This window comes from Synchiropus splendidus, chromosome 5 (genome assembly GCF_027744825.2).
Source record: "Synchiropus splendidus isolate RoL2022-P1 chromosome 5, RoL_Sspl_1.0, whole genome shotgun sequence".
NCBI lineage: Eukaryota > Metazoa > Chordata > Actinopteri > Syngnathiformes > Callionymidae > Synchiropus > Synchiropus splendidus.
In genome coordinates this window covers 17144868-17163515 of record NC_071338.1, presented here as the reverse complement: position 1 = coordinate 17163515, position 18648 = coordinate 17144868, and the positions used below count along the sequence as shown (strand labels likewise).

Here is an 18648-nt window from a genome sequence, read left to right as displayed (position 1 = left end):
GGAGCTACAAAATCATATAGGAAATGGAGGAGGTTCATTGTCTTGCTGGTAGGAGGACAATACAATGGTGTGGATCATCTCACCCAAAGGATTCCTCTGAGCAACAGTATTGTCGTGATTAAATACTAGAACAGTACTATGAAAATTCTTACAACACAAACTAATATTGTTACAAATGTTCAACCATGTGATAGGAGTAGCAGGAGTAAAGATGTGGACCTCATAAAGAAGCTAGATGAAATAGCCTGACTGACATGATGGCATTCAAAAATGTCCATTCAGTGAGGACTGCATGGTCATGAAAAGGAACATTATACCACGGTATGGTATTGACTACGCATGTCTTTTAGCACAGTGGAACTGCACCATCATCAGCCAAGGGAGAAGACGTTCCCAATGAGATGTTCATCTCCCATCTCCGGGGTGAAGGAGGTACCCAGCTGAATGTTGTTTTTAGGGGACTTCAAAGACACTGAGGGCTGAATACGGCATGTTTAGTGAGCCGTATGGGGGGAAGCATGAAGCAGTTGTGTTGTCTCCAAACTGATGCGGAGTACAGCCAATAGAGGAAAGAAGCTTTTGCTCTCGTGGTACTTAGTCTTTGTACCAATTTCTGGGGTCCAGCTGTGCACCTTTTCGGTTCAGCCAAACCAGCGATCAATATTCTGGAGGGCAACACTCAGCCTGCCAGCTCTGCATCTGGTTCACTCTTTTGTCAATAGCATAATCTTCCACCTCCGTTTTGACACCATAGTGACAGACCTTGAGGAAACTTGACAACTGCGACTTGCACAGCTGACAGGAGGAAGGTGTAATGACATGCACGGTGCTGACAAACCAAGAACACACACACAGTGAGAAAGGCAGACCTGAAGTCATAACTGCATAACCTGCACATTGCAGTATTATAACAGAATATAAATTATGCTTTATAAAGCATAATTTACTTGTCTTTTTTGTTTTTATATCTGATAAAGTAAAGATCAATACATTATTTAAAACAACTGCATATAAACTGATCTAACCAGTTTGCTCCACGGCACTTTTTTTTTCTTTTTAAATAGCACCACAATGCAAACATGCGTCAGTGAAAGGAGAACGCACTGGGTGGGTGAATAAACTTAGGAGAGATGTTGACCCAACACACCTTTGGGTGATGATACAACCATGAAACACTTGAGTTGCACTTGAACGCTGAGGACCCCCTCTGGCTACCAGCAACATTACAGCAGTACAGCCGACCATGTGACTCAAATTCCCCACACTCTTTAATGAAACGGTTAGGAGGATTGGGGTCAGTGAAGAAAAAAAAAATGGCAGAATTCTGACTTTTCAAGTGAGAATTCTGACTTTTAAAACACATTCGTAACACCTGTCTGTCACGGTGGACAATGATTCAACATGGAAACCATATTTTTATAGAGTCCATTTTCCAACTCTTTGACCTAAGAACTTCAACTGGAGTAAAATGAATGAACAATACATTTGCAAAGGAAAAAAATGAAGTAAAAGGGGAAAAAAAAGGCATAATCAAGGCTTCGTATAAAGAAGTTTTAATAAGGCAAAAGCAGCAGTGGATGGTGATGACATAAGAGAGGTTTACATTACGTCAGGGTCTTTCGTCAGACCGGAACATGCTGCTTGTTCATTTAAAACTACAATTAAAAGAGCGTTCAAACATTCAAAACAGTTGAGGGAGGATAAAAGTAAGTATCGAACATGTCAGGTGTTGACTCAACAACGCGTGAGCAAAACCTTCCACGAGACTACAGTGTCATTAACCGTCATTGTACATAAGCTCCATCTCATTTCAGCACGGTCACAGATGCCAGTCTCTTCCTGGTTATTCAGAGAAGCCCTCTTTGTGCTAGAAACAAAACAGATGCCTTGAGAGATTTCGGAAGGCTAGTATTTTCCAGAATGACAACCAGCACAGAGGGACGATATCACAGCTTCCAGTAACCATTCTCAAAACCAGTTTTGGCGCAACAGAGCCACGGCCCTTGCAAGGAGTTTGAATGCCTGTGGAACCAGGGCGGGTAGTCAGACTGGCTTGACTGGTCAGAGAGCGATGGCATGTGTGAGAGGAAAAGAGATGGAAACAGCCCTCCTCACCCACCCACCAGCCAGTCAGAGATGAGAATTTCATTGTATCCAAGATATCAAATGAACAGAAGTGGAAGCATGATTGACTTCTAAAATAAAGTTAGCATTTTGGGAAAGTTCCACCCTTGGGTCATATGTATCTACATGAGGTAAGAATACATGTTACATTTCTCTAAAAAACTTCAGAGTAGAAAGAAAGAAAACATATATATTACTTCCCAAATCAAGACGCATTAGTAACACCAGCTCACGTGTGGGAGAGTATATAGTCGAGAGTGTGTGTGTGTGCGTGCGTGTGTGTGAGTGAGTGTCTGACTCCGCAATTAGGTCTTCTTCTTCAACTGCTCAAAGCGCCGTGTTAGATCGTCAAAATCAATGTCGTCTGAACTGGTGGTATTTCCTCCGAAAGATGACGCGGGCAGCGTGTCGGGAACAGAGGGGAGTTCAGGAAGGGCGTTGTTGTCAAAGGCTTGGGGCGCGGGACCAGGACCTGCCAACAAAACAGACACAATTGAAACAGTGGGTTTCCCTCAGTGGACGTCTAATCCAGGCACACATTGTTGAGCTGGCGAAAATAATGGAATATGATTCAATCTTTAGATTTGTAAACAAAAACTAGACTGGGCAGAAAACCACTTTAAGTTTCTGTTTGAGCCGGTCATAAAGAAAACTCAAATCTCTAACACACTAAAATGGTGCATAAGGCTGCCACATACATTTCTAACTTGGCTAGCCGATGGTATTCAGAGTTTGGAAACTAACTACCATTAGTGGAGACAAAAAAAACTTACCAACAGCCTGGGAAGGAGCAGAACTGTCAGTTATTTCGTCAATCTGAAACACAAAAACGATTTAGATGCAGTGTCTTCTTTAATCAAAATCTTTCTTTTAATCAATGTTAGTGTTGTTGCTCATTTAGCAGAGGTCTCGACAGACAGCAGGTACCGAATAAAACGGAGGACAGCCATCACCTTGAGCTTATATTTGCACTGTATAACAGTTTAATATTAAATTACATGTCTGACAAGTCTAAACATCCATGTTTCACGTCAACAGCTTCGTGTTTTTGAGCCAGAAAATGAGCTACAATATGGAGTTAAATTTAATGGTGGGTGCATTCATTAAGTCATTGGTGTTCAAGACATTCAACATAGTAAAAGCATTTATGTTTTACAGTGCAAATACATTTTTCAGCTTCAACTATTTTTTCAACCGATTCTGATTCTGATTCTGATTCCAACCTGTTCAAAACAATTCCTAGTGGTCAGCCTATGATGCCGACATAAGGGGTTAAATCAGGCCATTGTTAGTTGTTAAAACATCACCAGTTCATGCCTCGTTCACTGATGCCCATGAAGCAAAAACAGCCTCCCGTTAAAACAGCGCAGAAGGCCAGAGGACAGAGGGCGAAACTGCAAGCTAATTGAATGAACTGCTCTTCCCTGAGTTGCCGTCTCTCCGTCTGTGGAAGCGGGGAGGGGGCATGGATGGGAGAGGATTGCTCACTTACAGACTCGTAGGTGGGGGGAGAGGTGGGCAGTTGAGGGGGTTGCCCTCCTCCCATGGGGTGCTGAAAGCTGTTGTAGGTTCCAACGTTGGGATTGAAAGGTGCCTGCAGAGTAGCGAAGTTATAAAAATGAACCACATGGCAAAAACACAGCAGGTCTTGGCACTAAAGAGTTTCAAGACATCTATAAAAATGGAATGGGGAGTGCACCAACACTGGACTATAAACACAGAATTAGGAAGTTAATACAATATAGGCAGAAACCTGAATAATAAGTGCTTAAAAAAAATTTAATTTCATTTCCACTTCAGCTTTTGGCTCTTATTACTGTATGTGCGTTGGTAAATCAGCACATAATATATAATACACATCACCATATATATATATATATATATATATATATATATATATATATATATATATATATTAAGAACACATTCAGAAACTGACCCCGTTTGTTTCATTTGTTGATGGCACATCTCTGTCAGGGAAGTTTTGATGAATGCCATATGGCTCATAGATCATTTATCATCATTTGCTTGGCCATAATATCCACATTTAGTCAGCACAGGTGAGAAATAAAACCTGTGGTCGAGTACTTACAGCGACAAATATATGAAGATAATACACATTGTCCAATATTAAAACTACTTTGCGAAGTAATATCTTACTGCTCCTTTGGGTGGAGGGTAGTCGAATGGCGTTGGCATAGGCATGGGCATGGGCATGGGCATTTGCATATGCATGGGCATGGGCATGCCGGGCGCTGTGAAACCACCGCCGCCGCCGCCACTGCCACTGCCTCCTCCGCCGGGCTTTCTGTCAAGATCCACATCAATCAAGTCCGCCTCCTCCCCGGGACACACTTCAGGCTGAAAGGACACCATCAATTTCAAACCAAAATTTCAAAGACCAAAATGTATTGTCATTTTAATGTGTAATTTCACACTTACTCGGACCATTGCATCTGGTTCATATGGCACATTGTAGTTCTTAGCGATCTCAATGAGGTAGCGCTCCACTAAGATCTTGGGAGGAGCCTCCACGCTCAGCTTGTGCATCAGCTACAATACACAGTACATGAATGACTACCTGATCCTACAAGCTACAAACGTTAGCGGGAAACATTGTCATAAATGACAGAGAAAGGAAAATCTCTAACCCTGTCGTTGACTGTGCCGATTTGGTTTGTCCTGCACAGCTTGCCGTACTCCTTGCTGTATTTGGCACAAAGCTGGTCAGAAACCTGAATGATAAAAACAAAGCTCATGAATACCAATCTGAGATAAATGAACATTCAAAATACAAAAACTCACAATTTTCAGTTCAGAGACTTCGGACTGGAGACGAGGTGCCGCCCAGATCAGAGTGGACACAGCCTCCTGTAAGCCTGGATCTAGCTCTCTGTTGAACCAAGACCAGACAGTTAGTGAACAAGAAAACATTCATCAAAGTTTATTGGGGTGAAGCAAGATTCACTTATCCTTAATCAAGACTTTAAGTCCGATTTAAATGACTTATGAGTGAGCCGTCGACCAAGACGTTTCAAATAAAATGTCACTGAATAATTCTCTGCAGATGGAACTGATATGAGCTGAGGGAACTGTACAGAGAAAATACCAGTTTGCTTACTTCATGGACTGAATGAGGCCAAATCGGGCCAGCAGCAGGTCACAGTAAAGCTCCAGGATCTCCATGGCTTCAACCAGGTAGTCCTCCCTAATAATGTGCTCCACACGGATTCGCGCCCGCTCATCCTTCCCTGCTGACAGGTAGTCTGCGATCTCCTTCCTTGCCTTCTGAGCGAGCTCGGCTGCATGTCAAAGTTTGCCACACATTTTCTTACACAAGCCGTGACATAAAACTGAGACGTGTGCTTTGGCCAGTGACTTACTTTTCTTCTTCTCCAGGAGTTTGAGTCGGTTGATGACCAAACGAAGATTCACTCTCAGCCGCTCCACCTTGAAGCCTCCACCCAGCATGATGGTATCGTTTCTGAAGACACAAACACCGTCTTTAACGACTCTTCCCTCCGCATGATTGAATGACTCGTCGGATCTTATCACGATCACCGATGAAGACTGTAGCCACGAACCCAAACAAAGGCTCACTTTCGTCACAGTCCACAAACAAACAGACATACTCTTAACGCCACAGATGCCCGACACTATTTGGACATTCACCATTTATGACTTGACAGAACTACGTAGCAACCAACCAGTTAGCATGAGCTCCACACCATGTCTAACTATCGGTTATGTGAACAATGTTTGTGTTCGGCGTCGCAGTCTGGTGTTTGCAGTGTTAATAAGACAGTCAAACACGAATTTGTGCTCTCAAATAGTTCCAGACTCGTTTTGTTGTCCGTCTTCTGTCACATGAGCTAGCTACATAGCTTTTTAGCACAGGGAGAAAGAAAACACACAAAACGATGGAAAATAATCTGCCGAATGAATATTAAAATCTTACATTAAACCACGGAGTCAAGGGTATATGGTGCCAGTTACTTACTTGTCAGTAGAAGTGAAATGAAGCTCGAGGCTCGTCAAGTTTCGGTCTGCTTGTCGTCGGCGGATCTACTTCCGTGTTATTATCTGGTCACGTCACCGGGGAAATTCTGTCAGGGGCGGGGTCTCCGAGCGGGAGCTGTTTTGCTGAGTCACACGGCGACTCAAGTGTCAAGACTTTCCATGACCATCGTCCATGGTCGCAAACGCTGTGAATCTCACGGTCAAGAATTAGAGGTGTCACTTTCACGAAGAAAAAAAGTTTCACTGAGAAAAAAAAATCAAACCGTATCTTGAAAGTATTAACTTCTAATACGTGATCGTGAGCAAAGTACGATCATCGCAGAATCATGATTCACGTTTATAAATGCTTTTTATCTACATTTATAACATGACGGTCAACTTTATACTTAAACAATTTGCGTTCAACTACAACACAAATATTTATTATATCAGTATATTTCATTATGTCTAATTATTTCAACGTATGTCTTGAAAGTATTCTTTAAGACACTTTCTTACATGTTCAGTTCTAAAATGCCCACTAAAGTAAACAAAATAGACCGTTGAAAATGGTAGTTTTCATGCACTGTATAAGAAGCCTTTCTCATTGCCTGAGATTAAATATGATTTTCAGTGAGCTCCATCTCCAATATGTAGAATCATGGCAGAATAGTTGGGTTACACAATGTCTTAAAGTAAAACGGGACAGCCCCGACGATGACGTCATCGCAGCACGATAGACACACCTGAGGATGTAGTTGGAGGCACACCTGCAGGTAGGTCACAGTCTTCATGTGACATCATGGCAAACTCCAAATAAACAAACCAGTATATCAAAGACGAGAATAATGGACTCCATGGATACCTGTTCCAGGTGACTAAAATCAACATCTGTTCACCATTATACAGGAGTAAAAATGTGCCACTCTCTTACTTCATGAAGGTTTTTTTGAGAGGTCAAGTCCCAATCTCATAAGAGTCTAACATCCTAATCGGCAGTGCAGGTCAGATGTCAAAGAGTCAACACACCAGACATAGTAGCTTTACACAGGTGACTGGCAGGTGGACTGGTGCAACAAGACTTCATTTTAGCTCTGAATTGTCTCACCTGCGGCCCGGCTCTTGCCTGCTGAGGCGAGAAACGAAGAATTAATGGACTGTTTTGAGAATGTCATCAAAGCTTCATGATTAAAAAAAAACTTTTTGTTATAAATTCAATTTAATGACATACAAAGACTACAGTACATGCCTTTTCTGTTTTTAAAATTGCATGACAAACATAATACTGTACAATAAAATCATTTTCTGCAAGTAAAGCATCATTTATTACAACTTGAGTTTGCTGACAGAGACGTCTTGGAGTTTCTTCTTTTTTGAAGACTGGTCTTTTGCGCTTTTGATTTGACTTTTGACCTGATCCTGCAGCTGTGAGAAGAAAGCCTGAGAGGAGCGCAGGGCCTTGTCCTTCCCCTCGTCCTGCAGCAGCGTGTGAAAAGAACAGCCACATTAGACACGTTCAGCATTTCATCTGACAGTTTGGTTCAAAGAGTAACTCAGTTGCTCCAAACCTTAAGGACTTGGAAAGAGAAACATTAGACCACATTTCCAGATGAACAGGCTATGAAAAGCGTTGCTCTTGGAAACAAGCTTCAGAAGGAGGTCAACTCCTATTCAGACCAATCTGAGTTCAGACTCAGTGTGAGCCAGAATCTAATCTCTAGCTGCCAATGGGTCTGAATTTGACCATCAGTCTACAGTTTCATTGAAATGGAGTCAGTTCAAGCCACGGCAAGCCATGATGTAGTTAGTACTTTACACAAACAAATGGCAGACACCAGCGACTACGATCAGAGAAACTTGAGTGGACATCTATCCATCCAGGTTTTGGAGCACGTAGGGTTGGAAAACTGGCCCGTGGTCGAATATATGAAGGAGATAGTAGTTATGTAGTCGATGCAAAGCTGACGATACTCGGGATGCTCCCATCAGGGTTTTTGCTGCCGATCACTGATACCGATACTAATCACATGGATTGACAATGAATTTGGAATGAAAATGATGAGACCTTCTGTGTACATGAGCCCGAAAAACTCTCTGTGCTCTGTCAAGTGCTGGAGCTTTAAATGGCGTATTTAATTTGAAGGCGCTTCCCTGCATTTTCCCGTGCATGAGCTGCAGGATGCAAACTTTACATGACAGACTGAAAGAACCTTCACAGCAGACAGATGCTTCACGGCTGCTGCCAAGTGAGCAGCGAGTAGAGAGGACCAGCGGGGCAACGTCAGAGTGCCGGCTGTAACCCGTGATCAGTTGTTGTGATCAGCAGTGAAAGGTAGTGATCGACATTCAATTCAATACTGTACAGAAATATTCACACTGTGATGAGGCTGTTCGTCGTGATGGTCCATAAGCAGCGCACAATGGAGCCAATGCTTTGCTTCATTGGGTCTGGCATGTTGAAACGTAAAAAAAATAACCACAAATGTGGTAAAAGCAGGGAGACCAAAGACACTACGATTAACGGTGGCGGCTCACACAACGATGATACACCGCCATCATCACTGTGGTGCATCAGAAAAAGCATCGATCAAAGTAATGACATTGATTATGGCCACCTGGTGACGCCATAATATACAAATTACATGACTGAATTTACTCCCATCCCAATCTTTGAGCAAAGATGAAGATTTTTCTGAGTCACACTGTGCCTTAACCTCTCACCATTTTAAAATAGGGATTCCAATGAGGAATACTTAAGAGAAAAAAAAAACATGGCGCTTAAAGGGTTAAGGGAACGCCAGTACGATGCAGCTTCTCAGGTTAGCAGATGAATTTAACACGACAGCAACTGTCCTTGTCAACATTCCAACAAAGGAACATTTAGCTTTCCTTCTGTTCTTGTTCCACTTGTCTGAATCACATCATGCAGGTCGACAGACCAAATCTGCTGGGCCAAAATGAGTGACGCAAGATTCAAGTTACCCAACTGTCATGATATGGGCCTTGAAACTCAAGCCATAAGAACCACAAGGCTTGATGGTTTGCTCCGTGATCAGATGTAATCCAAACAGAGATGTCATCAGCGCCGATGTCATCAATATCATCACACAAAAGAGTATCTGAACACGAGGTCAGGTGACGCAGGTACTGGATCAACCATTGTTTGGACAAACAACTAACTAGAGCAACTGAAATACAAATCTACAACTAATATTTTTAGCAAGGCTGCTTAAGAGTATTAAACTAAGAAGGAGCATTGAAACTTACTTTCAGTATTGTTGCTTTGCCGCCCTTCGTGAGTTTCTTCAGGTTCTCTGCGACTGCAGCCTTTGACGGCCTCTTGTTTTCTCCAACTTTGCTCGCGTCCCTCAACTTCTGTCTCTTTTCTTTCTCCTTGATCTTAATCTGTTTCACCTTCTTCTTGTGTCGTCGCTCACGTTTCTTATCTGTGGCCGTCTTCTCAGACGCACCCAGAACATCGCCAGCTTTGTTTTTATCCTTCATTAAAACACACAATAGATATTGTTAGTTCAGAAGGGACAGCAAAAGCAGCCTTAACCTCTGGAGCAGAAACCTTGATTTCCTCTGGAGCAAGCAGTGTAGCGTCACTGGCAGTGACTGGAGCCACCTCCTCCATTGTGATAGAAGGCAGATTGGACACCACTTTGACCTCTGGAGCAGACTAGCAACCAAAAGAGAGTAGAGCAGAATAAAGAATTATTAAGACGGACTACACACTAAGATCTATTTCAGTCTTCCACCTTCCCAATGGTTACTGAGGAAAACAAGTCCACTCTGAAATCAAGACTTACCGGTTTGGGAGTGAAGTGGAAGTTGGACAGGGCATCTAACTTCATGAACAGGGTGTCCATAAGCTTTTGAATTTCCACATGAGCGGGGTTCTCTTCTTCCTCAGCCTTTTGCTGATGACACAGCACAGATTCAAACTTTTAATCCATTTCACTTCTGTTAAAAGTGGAAGAAAAAAATGTATCAAGTCGATACCTGGTTCTGCTTCAGGTACTCCTGCTCATATATTTCTGCCAGACTTTGTTTGCTCTTCTCGTGGTCAAGTGTCAGTCGCTTTTTGTACTCGAAAACCTCCTCTTTGGGTTTCTCTTTTCGGACCACGTCATCAAAGGCCTAGCAGATTGAAGCATCAAAAAGGTTGAATCAAGAGTGAAAACCAAAAACACTTTTTCTGATACTTTTCCACTGAATGGGGTCACAGAGTAGGGGGACCCCTTGTACAGCTGACCACTCCATCACACAGCACTTAGTCTATAAACATCCATGCAGCTGGCATCATCAATGAACCTTCTACGTTGTTGGGCAGTGGAATAAAAAAAAAAAAACAAAAAAAAAAAACAAGTGCGGTACAAACAAAAAACCCAGGGTCATTCCAAGAGCTGCCTCAAGCTGGAATAAAATCGAATAGCATTCAAAGAACAATACGCACCTGATCCTTAATTCGTTGTTTGATAATGTCCTCAAGCTGCAACGTTGTTTCCTCAGTAATGGCAGGAGCTGCTCAGCACACAAAAACATCATCAGAGACTGCAGGTAATACTCATCCCGTAGCCAACATATATGTGCCAAATAAAGTCTGAAGTCAGGATAGATAAAGGTGTTGTGACGGGTTTTCCAATAAAGCCACAGATGTACAACAAGAGAGTAACAGGCACAGGTCGACTTGATAGAGATTAGCTTGGACTAAGAGGAGGACATTTTGGCTCACAGACCAAGTTGGAATTGATTTTTTCAGACAAAAGACAAACCCAAATACAGAATATTTACACACCCATCCGAGATGTTTGCTCAAAGTCTAAATCCTCTTCAAGCATGCTGTTCTCTGGACGACGCTCCGCTGTCACTTCTCCCAACATCTGCCAGGACTTTTCACCCAGAGCAGCTTTCTCCAGCTGGTCAATCTTCTCAGACATCTACAAGCAAGTTTAATTTAGATAGGCTGCAATCGTGGACTCATGAAGGTGCTCCAGCTCTGTATGTGGAACATTCTGAATGCATTAACCTTACCTTCTCTTGCCGCTTCTCAAATGAAGACTTGACCTCCTCTGGGTTTTGCTTCTTGCCGCCAAATATATCTGCCAAGTCCTCGCCCTCACTGTCATCTTCTGAGAGGTTAAAGGTCACTTTCTTAGAGGTTTTAGACTGGTTGGTTTCATCTCTTGCAAAGGAAACAAAAAGCAAAATAAGACTCCTTAAAGCAAATTGCCCCATATATACAATGCTTGAGCAAAACCTACTCTTGATCACTCTCCTCTTCCTCCTCCAACTCATCATCAGTTTTTTCAGCAGCTCCCTCCATGTCCTCATCCATATTGTCGTCATCGCCTGACACTTCATCCGCTTCAGCGACTGCACCGTCTGCGTTGTTAAAGTAGTCCTTGTACATGAAATTTCTGGAACTGCCGGCCTACAAACAAGTATAGTGTTTAGCATGAATACAAACATTATTGTCACTGTAATGAAAAATGGATACCGTTGTTTTCTTTGGCTTCTTCTTAGACAGGAACTCAAGGTTAATGTCTCCATCATCGTTGTCAGAGGGCAGATCCTGAAAGTAATCAATGTCATCCGCATTCTCTTTTCCTTCTTTTTTGTCCATGTCATCAAGAAATGACTCCATCTCGGACAGTTTGAAAAACCTATCATCCACTTCAGAAGGTACAGCTTTCAGCTTGGAACTTTTGCCCGTAAGATTTTTCTCCTGTTGCTTCTGCTTCTCCCGTTGTTCGAGAGCGTCAACGTCAAAGTCCAAGTCAGAGTCCTCGTCTGTGATATCTTCATCCATTCTCCCATGTGGTTGTTCTTCCTCCTCATCGTCAGGCTGTTCATTATCATCTTCCTCATCCACACTCCCTTCTTCCAATTCATCCTGTTCCTCCAACATTCCCAATGCCTCATCTGACAATGCACTTTCTACTGCAATTTTAAAGCGTTTAAGGACAGCAGCGTTTTGCAGCTCAAGCTCCTGCCAAATTTGCTCCTCATCAAAATGTTCCACCACAAGCTTTGCCAGGGGACTGGCGTTAAAACCACCGGGCTCCTGTGATTTGTGCAGGTCATAGAGGCTTTTGGTAATCGATGTGAAGTCAGCGGCCACTTCATTCTGGAGGCTGCAAAAGTAGTCAAGCAATGAGAGCGACGAATTCAAGGTAACATAATTCATTCTTTTGTACAGTGGGGAATACACTCCGTGTGCTACAGATACCAGACAACAGAACAAGTTTATCGCATAGGTGAAGCTAGCCGTTAGCATCAAGCTAGTTCGTTATTCCTTTAAAATTGACATTGGACAAAAATAAATGTCGCACGGAAAATAAATTGGGCGTACCTCAGAAAATCCTCCGGGTTTGTTGTGTTGTGGTTTAACTTCTTAAAACACTCTTCTAACATATTTAACGTGTCTTCCTTCGCCATGATTACCCTCACATGTGTGGATCCCGGCGTTGCAGGTAAACAGGCTCCACGAGAAACACTCGATCTGCGTTTGGTTCCGGGGCTTGAAAATGGCGTCTACAATGTTGAAGGTTGTGGGTAGGTACCGTTCGAAACACTTTGCTTTTAGTTCGAATCCTATTTTACTTTTAGAAGTGATAATCGAGTGTCGGGAAATCAAAAATGATCCAGGTTTGACGTCAAGAACATTCATAACTAGACTCTTGGTTTTGCATGCATATGTCCTGCGATCATAGTTACGTATATCGATGCAATTGTAAAAGTTTGTATTGTTTTTTGTCTGCATATCTGTCTCACATTGCAATGAGATGTGCATTATGTAAGTGCAGTTGTTGCAAAATTAAAGAACGTTGGACAGTATTCAGTTCAAGACATTTATCGTTGATAATTTCACAGTTTATTGACAGTTACACGAGAGGATCTATGTTGCTATAGTTCACCAGACAATAGACAGTCGTGATATTTAACCAATATCAACAGGAAATTCCCAAAATAGACTGGATCAATGACTAGTATAATTTCGGTTAAATAGTAGATGTTGGTTTTGGCGTCATCTATCAGCAGAACTAAAAAAATAAATAAATATATATATATATATATATATATATATATATATATATATATATATTGATGGACTTATTTCAGCTGCAGGTCTTCCCAGATGTTGCCGCCTGCTGAGAATGCACTCGACAACAGCCGCCCTCCACCAAGGCCTTCCCGGCTCTCTGTGGAAGCTTGGAAGGCTGAACCACATCGCCATCGCTGTGCCTGACATAGACAAGGCCACAGCATTGTATCGAGACACTTTGGGAGCCACAGTAAGTGAGAAAGTGCCCCTCCCGGAACATGGTGTGTACACTGTGTTTGTGGAGTTGGGCAACACAAAGCTAGAGCTGCTCCATCCCCTCGGCGACAAGAGTCCAATTGCTGGCTTCCTGCAGAAGAACAAGGCTGGTGGCATGCACCACATCTGCATCGAGGTGAGGGATGTGCCAGTGTGGCTCTGTGCCCTATTTGTCAAATGTTGAGATATTTGGTAATTGTGTTGTAACAATTCACACCAAAGACTTATTCACCAAGTGTCTTTGTATGTATGGTATGATCACTGGTATGATGTTGGGTTTTATGTGAAGGAGATTTATGTGACTTCCGTTTTACAGGTTGACAACATCAATGCAGCAATAGCGGACCTCAAAGCCAAAAACATCAGAACTCTATCAGCCGAGCCCCGGATCGGAGCTCATGGAAAGCCAGTGATGTTCCTCCACCCTAAAGACTGTGATGGTGTGCTGGTGGAGCTCGAGGAAGCATGAACTTGCTCCATTAGATCCGTATATGTTCAGGAAGAATTCAGACGTGGTACCAGCTCTTTTGACCGGTGTGTGCATTTGTATTTTCTCACATTAAATCCTACTCTTCAGTTCAAATCCAAACTGTTGATTTGATTTGTGGGTAACACAACTTAACAGTATGGCTTTGGTAATTGTGATGGTTTTTCTGTATTTTTCTTAACGTGAGAAAACAACTTCAGCAATTCATCACTATCAAGAGTAAAGTTCAGGCTTGCTTCACCTAATGCTGGTCTCCTTCAAAACTAGATGATTATTTCTCTCCTCTGTTGAAAGCCAAGTTTGAATTTAGAACGGTCGTTGGAACAATATTCGCCATGACAACTTTCCCTGATGTGACATTGAACTATGAAACTAGAATCAAGTGGTTCATGCTGCAGCCTCACAGAGGTCTAAGGTTCAATACCAAGACCACACTGAAGATAAAACAAACTGCTAGTGTGTTTAAATTAAAGCATTTCAGCTGTCTTTTTAAATTTATTTAGCACTCAACACCTATTACACCTGAAGTCTTAATTTCCAATGTTGTGAGTCGTTTACAACCATCCTGTGTACGTGACATTTGGCATTGCAGGGCCGATCCACTACATTAAAAAGAAGTGTTGTTGCATAAATGTCCATCTGTCCACAGATTATAATTAGAAACATTCCGTAGAGCAGAACTTTCTCTGAAAAAGGAAGTAAAACTGCGATTATCTGAAATTGAACTTTTGTTGTTGCAGCTGCCACATACAGTACAACTAACTTGGTAACTTTGACTCCATACAACATTTAAATACTCACATCAGACTCAAAAAGGCACTGTATAAACAAAATACATCACTATTATAATAGAAACAAAAACAGGCAAATGATTTCAGAGGGTTTGGTTTATTAAGATAGAACAGCTTTGGGCAATAAACAGAAAATGTATCGTTACTATCAAGCGTGAGGCTACAGGACGTAATCGAGATTCTCAGAACACACGATCAGAGTAACATGGAGGACATGCGGTCCAAGCTTGACCAATATCAGAGCTTTAAATTACCAGCAGAAGCATGCAAACATTGTACATTGTATTTGTGTATAAGATAAGAAACAATATATTCTCAGAGTGGATTTAACTGGATTCTTTGCCCAAAGTGTGTTTGTCAAACAGGTACTCTGCCATGCCGTTTTGAGGGGCCCCCATGCGCCGCAGGTTGGTCACCCAGTCTCCCAGTTCTTTGATGGATTTCACCTGCTCGTCCAGATAGTGGGTTTCAATGAAGTCGCACAGCTGAAGAAAAATGAATCAACACAAACATGAGTCGCAGCAAATGCTATCCAAAATCAACAACCCACTCCACTGGTGGACAATTACATCATTACCAGACATTTGAACGTTGAAGAGCTGAGCGATAACTAAGACGGTGGACTCACGTGTGGGTCATTGTGGTCAGAGCAGAGCTTGTGCAGGTCAAGTAGTGACTGGTTGACACTCTTCTCCAACTGCAAGGCACATTCAAGGGCCTCCACACCACTGCCCCACTCATCTCGCTCCGGCTTCTGCAACACAGATTCAGTCACAAGTCAACAACATATACAGATGTATTCTCCGTGGGCAAACAGTAAGAATAACTTTTATACTAGCAATTATTCACAACAATTACGATGGACTAACTATATGTTTAGCTCATTTCCTAACTCACAAAATCTTGTCCTGAAAACAACCGTGGTCTATTATCACTGTTGTGGTTCCAACAACAACAGTGAGATCAGTGCATGTTGGAAAGCCCCCAAGAAACACCCGTTTTAAATAAATGTGCTGATAAGTTGGTAAGTGCCTACAGAAACAGCATAAATGCTTGGGTTATTTCCAATTTCGGCTCAGTATCAAACCAAACAAATTTATCTCAACTAACTCATAAACAGCTATCAGAATCAGATAGGGACTTGCAACTATTGCCAGAGAGGTAACAGTTTAACGTTTCATCTGACTGATGGGGGGCGGGGGGTTCGCATGTTCTCGCTAGATAAGCATATCGGCACACGTGCAGCCCTCGTATCTGACTTGCCTGGTGTTTCCCTCCCAAAAAAGCAACACCTTAAAGATCAAGAAGTAAAACGGCAACAAAGTGAGCGCATTCAGGATAGTCACTCATTCAAAATATACATACCCTGACATCTTGAAGGAAGATCCTTCCTCCCCTCTGGTTCTGGAGTTTCATCAGCTTCTCAGCATGCTCACGCTCCTCATGGGACTGGTTTCTGAAGAACTTGGCAAAGTTGTGCAACGCCTGGTCGTCCCTTTCAAAGTAGAACGACTGGCAAAGGGAACAAAATAGAGTTCATCCATTATTTCCCGAAAAAGAAAAAAAATCCCCTACAAGCGTCACACTTTGGCGAGTGAAAATAGAATACGGGAGCAAACACCTCAATGCCCTCTTTCTGGCAACACACACTTATCTCAAGAGAACTTCAACCTTTGTTTTACTGCTCAGCAAATATAGTGCACAGTACAAACACAATCAAGTTCAAAAGGTTTTTTTTTTTTTTTTTAAGAAAAAAAAGTTGAGTCGCCACACTTTCTTGTTTTACTGGTTGCACTATAAAACCAGCCCCATTATGAAGGAGTGTCCGGGCAAACAAATGGTTTACAAGAAGCGAACATGGCACCTCGGTAGAACAATAAACCTTCAAATGTTCCAGCCTATTCTACTGAGCGCATGACTCACCATGGACAGGTAGACGTAGGAGGCATACAGCTCCAGGTTGATCTGCCTGTTGATGGCAGCCTCACAATCCTGGTGGAAATTCTGTCTCACCTGGGAACTCATTTTTCTGTAAGAGAACACATTTGTACAGTTAAACACAGACCTACACATGCCTTTTCAGGATCCTGGGATCCATAAAGTGAATCTATCTAAATGTAAATATATTATAATGGAGGCTTGTACACGGCGTCAACACGGTATCGCAATTATTTTACTGTTTGGAATGTCTGATATCGAACGGATTGGCACTTGATCTGACATCAAGAATGATGAAGAGCCAGTTTACTCCTTTACAATCTCTACTTTTATACGACAATAAAGCAATATACTCACGCAGCCTTGTTAAGACGGTCAAAACTACAATTGGACCAACACGTGAGATACAAGCGACTTGAGTGACTAGTTCTCCTGAATCACGCATACACAATGATATGCATAAATAAACAACCGTGATCAACTGAAAATGCATCGGAAGTTAACTTCAAAGTTAAGCGCATATATGAGGACCCGATATGATTTCTGACACCTTCCACGCAACGGCGTCCTCACCAAGGCCACACTGACGCAGACCGTCTTATGCAACGGTGGCGGGTGAAAACAATCCTGTTTATGGCCAGACGGACACAAACAAACGCGTGAAAAGAGTAAGAAAAACGTTTCTCACCAGATTCCAGAAGCAGGTTTTCTTGTGTGAAGGTAACGACGTGTTTTGCGTGGCTAGCAAAACAGTTAGCTGAGGTTGTTTTGGGTTCTACGGCCGCCTTCGCTGACGTTTAAGCAAAAAACAAAACTCGCCAGATGATCGACGTGTTTGATAGAATGCGTGTGGATGGTAGGTGAAGGCGCGGAAAGACAGTAGAAAGGTTTCCGTTCAAGCACTGTTGAAGCAGGTAACCTTCACCGTCCGCTACGACAAGATCTAGTGTGAGCAGTCGACAGTAGCAACATGACTAGGCAACGGTGAGCGTGACGTCATCAAATTGGGCCGGGCTTAAATCAGCGCCAGAGTAACGATTTGTTGTAGCTATTAAATTGCACGATAACGTTGCGAAACAAAGAATATTTCCGAACTTACCCAAAGCAAATCTCATTTTATTAACCTAAAACGACTTTCTCACTCGTTTACAGCATTTAGAGTCTTTATATTGGCTTTGTTTGTCACTTTTCCTCCACCTTTATTAGCCACTTCATTTTTCCGGTTTGTTGACTTTAATACACCATTTATTATAATGTTCATAATACTATCGCACGTTGGACAATATATCAACATGTCCGCTTCACATTAACAATTCTAAAAATATATCACTATGAATGAATGGGCAAATGATTATTATGGTGATGTTCACTGCAACAAATATGGTCACCAAAAACTATGTCGGCAGCTAATCTGGTCAAGAGATGGGAGACTCACTGCCCGGCAGTGGATCAGTGTTCGCGCCTGTGTGAGAGAGATAAATATTCTTGACACCAATTTTTGATTTCAACTCATGTAATGGAGATATCGATTTGCTTTAGGTTCAGTACAATTCCTCCTTTGCTTTGTTCGATATGTATGGGTGCCATTGTAGGACAAACTAAGCCGTTTTCAACATGTGTGAAGTCTATTCACAGGCAGAATTTGTCTGTTTCCAAATCTGTCCTGAACAGCTGGGCGGCCCAGGTGAAACGTTTCCATCGCACAAGAATCGTCTCATTAACAGGAACATTGAACCATGACTCAGTCGTGATGTGACCTGGAACATTGGCTGTTTCACAACTGTGTAATGACAGAATTTTGGATTGACCAACAGGATGTGACTAACCGGTCATTTGACAGCCACTGGCATAAACAGCAATTATATTTGCTGTTTGGGATTCATGACTTGGCAATAAATGTTGCTCCAGATGGATGTGAAGTTTATTTTTAAGTTTACTTAACTGGAAAAATAATTGAGAATCTGTTTAGCAATCGTCAAGGT

At 42.2% G+C, this 18648-nt stretch overlaps 4 protein-coding genes across 5 annotated transcripts; 1 reads left to right on the top strand and 3 right to left on the bottom strand.

Annotated features, from left to right (window-relative positions):
• Nucleotides 1-1537: 1537 nt before the first annotated feature.
• ist1 (IST1 factor associated with ESCRT-III) lies at nt 1538-6229 on the bottom strand. Its single transcript, XM_053865246.1, has 10 exons — nt 6125-6229; nt 5508-5608; nt 5246-5426; nt 4930-5017; nt 4776-4859; nt 4567-4677; nt 4285-4485; nt 3617-3718; nt 2898-2940; nt 1538-2596 (listed from the first exon to the last, which is right to left on the bottom strand). Exons 2-10 carry the CDS (start codon nt 5593-5595, stop codon nt 2430-2432), a joined length of 1065 nt encoding a protein of 354 aa, XP_053721221.1. The 5' UTR covers nt 5596-5608; nt 6125-6229; the 3' UTR covers nt 1538-2429.
• Nucleotides 6230-7382: 1153 nt separating this feature from the next.
• mphosph10 (M-phase phosphoprotein 10 (U3 small nucleolar ribonucleoprotein)) lies at nt 7383-12648 on the bottom strand. The gene is made up of 11 exons (XM_053864850.1): nt 12482-12648; nt 11627-12263; nt 11391-11560; nt 11161-11311; nt 10925-11066; nt 10583-10650; nt 10129-10266; nt 9936-10046; nt 9698-9805; nt 9391-9621; nt 7383-7599 (listed from the first exon to the last, which is right to left on the bottom strand). Exons 1-11 carry the CDS (start codon nt 12565-12567, stop codon nt 7450-7452), a joined length of 1992 nt encoding a protein of 663 aa, XP_053720825.1. The 5' UTR covers nt 12568-12648; the 3' UTR covers nt 7383-7449.
• On the top strand, nt 12053-15440 carry mcee (methylmalonyl CoA epimerase). 2 transcript variants are annotated; one of them, XM_053864852.1, is made up of 4 exons: nt 12053-12302; nt 12603-12684; nt 13252-13586; nt 13767-15431. In XM_053864852.1, exons 2-4 carry the CDS (start codon nt 12657-12659, stop codon nt 13917-13919), a joined length of 516 nt encoding a protein of 171 aa, XP_053720827.1. In that variant the 5' UTR covers nt 12053-12302; nt 12603-12656; the 3' UTR covers nt 13920-15431. The 2 variants fall into 2 exon arrangements, with proteins under 2 accessions (XP_053720827.1, XP_053720826.1); XM_053864851.1 differs by lacking the exon at nt 12053-12302 and having other exon boundaries at nt 12544-12684; nt 13268-13586; nt 13767-15440.
• fth1a (ferritin, heavy polypeptide 1a) lies at nt 14807-17652 on the bottom strand. Its single transcript, XM_053864853.1, has 5 exons — nt 17355-17652; nt 16652-16757; nt 16094-16240; nt 15357-15482; nt 14807-15213 (listed from the first exon to the last, which is right to left on the bottom strand). Exons 2-5 carry the CDS (start codon nt 16751-16753, stop codon nt 15055-15057), a joined length of 534 nt encoding a protein of 177 aa, XP_053720828.1. The 5' UTR covers nt 16754-16757; nt 17355-17652; the 3' UTR covers nt 14807-15054.
• Nucleotides 17653-18648: the final 996 nt, after the last annotated feature.

Bases quoted from the DNA above. Each gene is read 5' to 3' on its own strand.
- ist1 (XM_053865246.1), bottom strand. From the start codon at position 5,595: ATGCTGGGTGGAGGCTTCAAGGTGGAGCGGCTGAGAGTGAATCTTCGT. The intron at 4,678-4,775 runs GTTAGAGATTTT...TGTGTATTGTAG, and splicing joins TCGGCACAGTCAACGACAGG to CTGATGCACAAGCTGAGCGT. The intron at 4,486-4,566 runs GTAAGTGTGAAA...GTGTCCTTTCAG, and splicing joins AACCAGATGCAATGGTCCGA to CCTGAAGTGTGTCCCGGGGA.
- mcee (XM_053864851.1), top strand. From the start codon at position 12,566: ATGATTACCCTCACATGTGTGGATCCCGGCGTTGCAGGTAAACAGGCT. The intron at 12,685-13,267 runs GTAGGTACCGTT...AGGTCTTCCCAG, and splicing joins TACAATGTTGAAGGTTGTGG to ATGTTGCCGCCTGCTGAGAA. The intron at 13,587-13,766 runs GTGAGGGATGTG...TCCGTTTTACAG, and splicing joins TGCACCACATCTGCATCGAG to GTTGACAACATCAATGCAGC.
- mphosph10 (XM_053864850.1), bottom strand. From the start codon at position 12,567: ATGGCGAAGGAAGACACGTTAAATATGTTAGAAGAGTGTTTTAAGAAG. The intron at 9,806-9,935 runs GTAAGTCTTGAT...TTTGGTTGCTAG, and splicing joins TCCACTTCACTCCCAAACCG to TCTGCTCCAGAGGTCAAAGT. The intron at 9,622-9,697 runs GTTTCTGCTCCA...GTTTTAATGAAG, and splicing joins TTGCTCCAGAGGAAATCAAG to GATAAAAACAAAGCTGGCGA.
- fth1a (XM_053864853.1), bottom strand. From the start codon at position 16,753: ATGAGTTCCCAGGTGAGACAGAATTTCCACCAGGATTGTGAGGCTGCC. The intron at 16,241-16,651 runs GTGAGTCATGCG...TCCCTTTGCCAG, and splicing joins CCTACGTCTACCTGTCCATG to TCGTTCTACTTTGAAAGGGA. The intron at 15,483-16,093 runs GTATGTATATTT...TCTGTGTTGCAG, and splicing joins TCTTCCTTCAAGATGTCAGG to AAGCCGGAGCGAGATGAGTG.